This window comes from Centruroides vittatus, unplaced genomic scaffold (assembly GCF_030686945.1).
Source record: "Centruroides vittatus isolate TY-2023 unplaced genomic scaffold, ASM3068694v2 contig_10, whole genome shotgun sequence".
NCBI lineage: Eukaryota > Metazoa > Arthropoda > Arachnida > Scorpiones > Buthidae > Centruroides > Centruroides vittatus.
Window position 1 is genome coordinate 2,340,352 of NW_027120658.1, and position 8,997 is coordinate 2,349,348.

At 27.1% G+C, this 8,997-nt stretch overlaps 1 protein-coding gene across 1 annotated transcript; it reads left to right on the forward strand.

Annotated features, from left to right (window-relative positions):
* The first annotated feature begins 521 nt into the window (after positions 1-521).
* Positions 522-953, forward strand: LOC136979906 (tigger transposable element-derived protein 1-like). Its single transcript, XM_067275979.1, has one exon. The coding sequence runs from the start codon at positions 522-524 to the stop codon at positions 951-953; it is 432 nt and encodes a 143-aa protein (XP_067132080.1).
* The last annotated feature ends 8,044 nt before the right edge of the window (positions 954-8,997 follow it).

Consider the following 8,997-nt stretch of genomic DNA (forward strand, 5'->3'; position numbering starts at 1 on the left):
TAACACTGCTCTGCTTAATGGTGTTTCAGTATTACGCGGTAATATTAGGATTCCCCGAAGTCGCACTCAGTGTTGGAATTCCTCAAAATCGCCCATGATTTTTTTGCTTTGATACTCGCATGCACACTCGCGGCGCGTATCAAAGCAGTTCGAACGCATGTTTGCTGCATCACAGTTGATTTATGATCGGTCATCAACGTTATTGTGCATATAAAGATATAAACATAATATTTTATTTTATTGTGATAAATACGGCAATTTATAGTCTTTACAATGGGTGATTACAAAGAAAATGAAAGTAAAGCGATAAGAAAAAACATTTCGCTGGAAACTAAAATGCAGGTTTTCAGACGATTAGATGCAGGTAAACTACAATCTGATATCGGCATGAATTAAATTTGTCAACTTCAACAATACGGACAATTTTAACAAATAAAGAAAAAGTCGTATCATCAGCAATTACGACCGCCACGAATTCTGCAACAAAAATTACCCGTACCAGAAGCAATGTGTTTGAGGAAATGGAAAAACGACTTTCCCTCTGGATTGACGATGAAGTTGAATGCAATATGCCATTAAGTCAAGCAATTGTAATGGAAAAAGCGAGAAAAATTTTTAACCATATTCAGAATGAAAAAGGCGACACGAGTGAAAATTTTGTAACTAGTCGTGGGTGGTTTAATCGATTTAAAAACAGAAACAATTTTCATGACATACAGGTTACTGGAGAATCAACAAGTAGAGATACAAAAGCAACTGCTGCGTTTCCAGTAACATTAAGAGCAATCATTGAACACGGGAATTATCCTCCTGAATTAGTTTTCAATGTTGATGAAACGGGCCTTTTCTGGAAGAGAATGCCAAAACGTACATTTTTATCCCGTGAAGAAAAGCAAGCATCAGGATTTAAAACTACAAAAGATCGTTTAACACTTCTACTGGGTCTACGCTAATGGAGACTTTAAATTAAAACCACTGCTTGTTTATCATTCCAAAACCCCAAGAGTAATGAAGGGAATTTCATAATCATCTTTACCCGTAATATGGGAGTCCAATAAAAGATCTTTGATCCCTATGAAAATTTTTCAGAATTGATTTACCGAACATTTTCGCCCGTCTGTTAAACGCTATTGCGAATTTTAAAAAACTAGAACGAAAGCTTTACTTTTGATTGATAATGCTCTAAGCTATCCAACGCATTTGTCCAACTTAACAACTTCCATTTCTGTAGAAGTGGTTTTCCTGTCGCCGAATACAACTTCGTTAATCCAACCAATAGATCAAGGCGTAATATCAAATTTTAAAGCCTATGATCTGCGGCGGACATTCCGATAACTGATTGATAAAACCGATGGAGCAAATAAACAATCCATTAGAAATTTTTGGAAAAACTGCAATATCATGGATACTTTAGACAACATCATCCTTTCCTGGAATGAGGTGACTGAGAAATGTTTGAAAGGAGTATGGAAGAATGTATGGCCAAAGCTAAGCAAAGATGTTCACACAAGAGAATCCATTGTTAATGTCAATGAAATTGTCAAGCTAGCTAATGAAAAAGGGTTGTATAATATAAATGCGCAGGATATTGAAGAATTATTGCAAGTTCCAATTGGTGAAAGTTTTTCCAGCGACGATCTTGAATTAGTAGAAACAACAGGTGCACAAAGATGACGAAATTAGCATTTCTGAAGATGAGGAGCAAAAGCCACTTTAGCCACTATCACAGAAATTATGGATCAGTTTATACTAAATGATTTCAATTTTGATAGATATTCAAAGGCAAGACGAAGTGCCATGGATGCGATGGCTTGCTATCGACAACTGCTTGCTGAACGAAACAGGAAAAGGAAAACGACGTTAGATGACTTCTTTACAAAAAAACAAAAGATGTCAAATGAGAAAGAACCTTCCTCATCACAAACATAACTTTTTTACGCGAACTTTTTTTGATTTTCATAAATGTTTTATGAATAAATGTAGGGTTTGGAATCGCTGGGCGAGCGATTTCCGCCCTGGTTTATTATAACGAATTTTCATAACGGGAAAGCCGTTAGGATCGGCCGTTAGAAACGACCGTTAGAAGAACCGTTGAGTTTCAAGTCGACGACAGACCGACGATTGGCTGGCGGGAAATGACCGTTGGCGGCCGTTGTGGAAACATTCAAATTTGATTGGCGGACGATTCGAACGTTGGGACTATTTAAGCAGTAGTTTCGGCGGGAACGGGAGCTCGGATGGTGAGTTCGTATCGGGATCGGCTGGGTTCGTATCGGGAAGATCGGATCGGATCGGATTAGAATCGTTGTTACCGAAGTTCTAACTGTCTCGTTTGTTGGACGCTATGGAAATCTGGGGAAAGTAACTCCAGTGTTTTAGTACGAACTTGTTCCTGACTCGGAGGTGCTGTTAATTACAAGTCTGTTTGGGGAGGTCGTAAGGAGTTTCTTTCGACGAACGTGTACGGGAATAGTCGGTTGTCGTTGGATTAGTGTTTGTGCATATTTAATTGTGACTCTAATTTGTATTATTTTGTACATTTTACTGTAAATATAAACTTTGTGTTTCGTTAAACCGACTGAGTGGTTATTTTGAACATTACTATAAATATCGATATTAGTAATAAATAAGTCTATAACTAATGTAATAAAGAGTATTTAACAATAAATGTTACAAAATAAAATAAATAAAAAAAACTGATAAATTTTTTATTCTCTGTTCTGTTTCACTTATCCCCATTATTTACGTGTTAAAATGATTTCGTTTAACGCTCCTACTTATTGGAACGTATCCCCCGCGTTAAGCGGGGTCTTACTGTATATATTCTATCTTATTGCATTATATTATCGTTCCATTATTAGTGGGATCGACGAATAAAAGTTCTTCACCGTTTTCGTTCCTATATTTCTTCACACTTTCCACTTTCGATCAGTCTTCTTCTCAACTTTTGACGTCATTTATCAGTAGACTTATATTTGTCTTTTGGTTTACCATAAGATTTTTTTATGTTAGTTATAGTTATATCTTTCCATTCTCCTCGTATGACCAAGCAATTCTTAGTTCCTCAATTTAACAGTGACACATATACAAGTTTATATATATATATGTACATATATATATTATTAATTTATTATATACAGTAAGCGTCAAATTCCTCCCAAAGAACGCAGGAGACTATTCTAAAGAACTGGAAAATGTTGCAAAGCATTTAGTACGAAAAAATTTTGACATTTATTTGCATACTTAATTTATTTGCATACTTATATGTTTACGTATATAATTATAATTTTAATGTAATTATCCAAATAACGTAATTATTATATTAATAATAGTAACAAACAAGAGAACAAATGCATTAGGAAAATTTTGATGCAGATAAAAATCTATATTATATTTGTGGAAAAAGTACACTTTAATAATCAGTATAGCTTCTTTTGACCTTTAAAACCTTCCTAATATGATCGGGCATAGAATTGAGGCATCCACTCAATCGGACTAGTATTTTGATCCCGAAGCCATGATATTGCCCTCCTGGATATATGTTTTGGATCATTATCTTTCTGATAAATGAAAGAGCTCCTATCAACGTGGTAATAATTAACAGATTGCAACAAATAATTTTCAAGTATCTCAGTGTAAATAACGCTATCCATTCTATTAGGTATAGAACAAAGCATTCCAGCCCAAAATAGGTAATACAGCCCCAGACCATAAGACCACCACTAAATTTCAATGTCGCTCAGTTATAGATTTTATCGATGTAGTCCATACCCATTTTAGCTCATCTAAACCAACTCTAATTTTTGATTCATCTGACCATAAAATCCTCTTTCAATCTTCTAAGGTCCAGTCTTTATAGCATTTCGCAAATTTTTCGGTAAAGATTTTACTAGTTTGATATAAAATTTAATGTTGATTCTCTGTTCCTGATACCCTCGTTATAAAATTCCGGTTTCGCATACCTGTGTATTGCTGTCATGTGTTCTAATCCATTTAATTACAGAAATAAAAATTTTGAAAAATAAATGCATTTTTTACAAAATAATATGACTCGAAATAGTTATAAGTTATTTTAAATGTTAGAAATTATTAAATTCCATTTTAGTAATTTTATATATTTTCGAAAGTAGATAAATGTGATGTTGTAAAATACACTACCGTAAAAGGTTATTAAAATATATATATATATATATATATATATATAATATATACGCTGATGAATATATCGGAAAATTATATATATCAGTATGCGCATATATCATTATATAGTATATATATATATATATATATATATGTGTGTGTGTGTGTGTGTGTGTGTGTGTGTACATAATAAATATGTGTGTGTGTGTGTAAGAAGTATGAAGCTCAAGTTATAGATTATTCCTTTAGCTACAACGATCGTGAGATTCTTACTTCTTATACACACATATCTGTGTACTGTACATGTACTTATGTATGTATAGTATATATATATATATATATATCTACTGTACATCATGCAATTGCAGTTGTTGTGAAAAGATTTTTAGCATTGTTTACTATACTCATTCGGGTGAATAAGTTCCTGCTCAGGTCTGTGGCCAAGATTATTTTTGTAAGCACTTGTATAGGACTTGTATAGAGCGGCAACCACTTTTTATTAATAGTATTTGTTTAAAATAAAGCTTTTGGTGCATATTACAATTATCCTGACTACTCTTTAAATTATCAAGATTTATTTATATTATATTAAAGTTTTGCCGTATATCATTGTTGTAGTGAATTTTGAAACACATCTTATTATTACAATATTAATATTTTTAATCGATTAAAAAATCTGATAAAGTTATAAACGTGGACAACACTAATAAATAATAACTTTAGAAATTAATCTACAATGTTCTGTTTACAATATATTTCTACCTGTGTAGATTTTAAAGTTTAAAATTGCACAAAGATTTTCTAACTTCATTGAATAATGCAAAATGATTTTGTACGGAAATAAGATGAAAATCTAAGTATAAAATATCTGTTTGAATCATATTTGTAAAATGTAAAATATATAAAATAAATATTGTATGTTTCCTGTTTAGTTACATGTGTAATGCGGAAAATCCACATTTACAGGGGCAGTCAATCTTTCGATTCGAAATGAGTTATTTGAAAACATTGACGTAACTAAGTTTCTGACATTAACATTAATCACGTAAGAAAATTGACAATAATTGTTTTTAGGAACAGTCTAGACAAAAATTCCAAAGTATTTAATGAGATTTCAAGGATATCCACATAAGACATTTCAAAATCTCAGATTCAATTATTTTACTAAAAATATCCATTCGAGAAAACAATTTATAATATTCAATTTAAGCCATTTTAAAGAATTAGTTAATAAAATTTGCATTTGAAGGTTTAATTATTTTAAATAAATTCGATATATTTTCGTAAAAATCTGTAACATATCTCTAATATAACTTAGATGTTTTGAATCTCGTACATATTAATTACAAATAACGTTTTGCTTTAAAATACAGTTTAAAAATATAATTTTAATTTAAAGAAAATAACAAAACTAAAAAATAAATACGCTATGTGATTCATTCATAATAGCATTTTCGATCTTATTTAGAGGTGAATTGGAGTGAAAATTATCTTTGATCTTAATGTGAAAATTTTATGAAGAAAATGCACTTTAATTTTTATTTTCTAAGTATTTTTCGATTATTTCATTAATTTTATTTTAAGCTATATATTGACGCAATGAGCCTTTTCATTACTGAGTGAACTCCACACATATAACCCACAAACAAATAACATAGTGGAATTGTTTGCTTCTCATTGTATTTATAACATATAAATATACTTAAAATGCTAAAATTATTAAAATTTTGTTTTATTATTTTATACTTAAGAGCAAAATAAACTTCGAGAATATTTATTACAAACAAAAAATATTTAAATTTAAAAGATTTTTAGTTTTAGTTTTATTTTAAATCAGTGGACTTGAACGAAAAACAGTTTCATTCAATATTGACTTTTCCTTTTTCAACAATTGTATAATATTTTTATATATTGTAATTTTTTCTATAAATTATTTCTATATGTTTAATCAAGTTATTTTTTAATAATTTCTTTAGTTTTTGCTTTGATAAATTCGGCGTAAAGAATGAAATTTAAGAATAGAAATTTGACATCTCACTAAATCAATGAAGCAATCTTTTGAGTGTAACTTCCTTTAGGAGTTAAAAATAAATTTAATAACTACTTAATTTTATTTTATATGATTTTATAACCATGCTTTTAAATAATTTCTTATATTTTTTATATTATCGTATTAAATATCCCCAATGATTAAATTTTATGTAAAATTATTGAAGTATTCAATGGCCCTTTGAGATCTCATCTTATATTTTAACATTAATTAATTAATTATTTAATTAACTTATAAAGAATAATTATTCAAAATGATAGTTTGAAATTGAAAGAAATTTAATTTATTTAATTATAGAACATAATTAATTTTTATTCTTGAAAAATGTAATATTTATTTACATATATATTTTTAAAAAATTAATTAAAATGTTCTTATGATAAATAACTTTTTAAAATGTATAATTAATTGATAATTATACATTTTTATTATTATTAAATTGCTTTTATAAATATTATTTTACTCCTTTGGTCATTTTGTTAACTTTATCTTTGGATTCAATACTCATTTTTGGAACTTTATCGATTTATTTATTTTTGAAATTCGATTTCGTAACGCGAAATTAGTTTTATTATTAGAAATTTGTGTGTATTTTATTGTTTTGTGGGAGTATAACGCGAGTTTATTGCGTTGAAAAAATATAATTAAAATTTATTACGTTTTCTAACGGATAAAAACTCAAAAAAACATAATAAATATTTATCTAAATTTTACTTTAATATTTTTCTCAAATTTTCTTAATGTCTTCCTACTAAAAAGTTTTTAAAATATTCAGAAAAATGTTTAAAGTTTATAAAACATTTAAAATTTTATAATTTGTAAAATATAGTCAAACCTCTGAACAACGGCCATTGTAGGAAACATAAAAATGTCCGTTGTTTGGAGGTATTTTGTATGCGATGCAGAAAATCCACATTTGCAGGGGCAGTCAATCTTTTGATTTCAAATGAGTTAGTTAAAAACATTAATTTAATTTTAACATCTAGAAACGTGTTACAGAAATATCCGCCATTTAGAGGTTCGACTGTATAATATAATAAAATAAATATAATTTTTTCATATTTGTGTAAATATTTATTCGTTAAAATATTAATTGATAAGCAATTTTAAAATTTTACATTTTTTATGTTTATTAATTTAAATGTATATTTTTAATTCTTATTTCTACAAAATACATTTTAAAGTAGCATCAATATAAATACTTAACGATTAATTATTATTATTATTATTTTATTTATTTCATATCATTCTTTATGAAAATATATTTTATTTGCTCATATATTTACTGGAAGTAGACCATACGAATAAATTGAAGAATTATTATTATCATTATTATTATTATTATTAGACAACTTTCAAATTAATTATTTGTCAAAATGTTTGTCAGAATTAATTACTTTTATATCATAAAGTCAATTTATTTAATTAATTTTACATTTTAATTTCGTTGTTTGTATATAAACAAATCATTATTTATTTCTTAAAGATGTTTTTTTTTAAATTTCATTTGGATTATGAAAAAAAGGTTTAAATAATTTTCTGTCATAAATAAAATAATTTTAAAAAATTAAACTATAAATAGTTTTAAAGCATATTTTTAATTATTCCTAAAATAATTCTTAATTTATTATTAAAATAAAGTATTTCACTAGAAAATCATTATTTTAACCCAGATTCATCTGTGTAAACCGGACTCGTACGGTACGAAATATTTTTTACGACTTGACAGGTGTCCGTTTTTAACAGGTTTTAAGACAAAAGTCGTCGCCTTTCTAAAAATTTCCCCCCTTTAAGGAAGGTTTCCGTTTTATTAAACTTCCGATTTGGACAGGTTTACTATGTATCGTCTAGTTTTATTAATGATAGGATATACATTCGAATCTTTTTTATAAAACACCAGAATTTTTAACTTATATAGTTTAATTATAATTATAATTAATTTTTGATTACAATTAAAATAAAAAATAATTTATTAAGCACAATTTTCGGGAAAAAAACTATTAAAATAAATTAGTTTTTTAAAATTATAATTACAATAAAAATTAATTAACAATATCACATTATTTTACAACAATTTTTAATGTGAATTTTAAGCAATTTTTATTCATTTACTTTTAAAATTACATTAGTAAATTGTATTCGATCCCGTAAGGTAATATTTATTTAAAAGAATTGAGTAATATAATGAATGTTAATTAATTAATTAATTAATTAAGAAAAATGTAAATTATTTTATTCTCTTTGATACTGCAGGTTATACACCAAATTCGAACTGTGAATATCAAATTTTCAATTGCAAATTTTTCATATTGTTCAGTTTATCGATAATCTTATAAAATAAAAATAAGCATTAAGCCAATTTTAATTGTATAAACTACTTTAGTAAATTTTATAATTAAAAATTTTTAATTTAAGAGAGAATCGATGTTATTACGAACATATTTATATCACAAACTAATAAACTTATCGCACAATATTTGACAATATAATTCATTTAGTATTTATATATTAAACTAAAATCTATCTTCATATATTTTGTTATAGAACAGGATCAATGTCACATTATCTCGTGAATCATTTGTTATCATTTTATTGTTAGAAAACTGATGTTGTTTTTTCGTACATATATATAAAATTTCCGTATGAAATTAAATTAGAATTAAATTTTTACTGATGTTATCAATTACAATTAAAGTAAAGAATTCAAATTAATTAAAACACAAAAGAAACAATCGAAAACAAGTTATTTTAAGTTTATTTAATCTTATGTTTGTCTTATAAGAAATCATGAACAAAGTAAGAATAAT

Bases quoted from the DNA above. Each gene is read 5' to 3' on its own strand.
- LOC136979906 (XM_067275979.1), top strand. From the start codon at position 522: ATGGAAAAACGACTTTCCCTCTGGATTGACGATGAAGTTGAATGCAAT.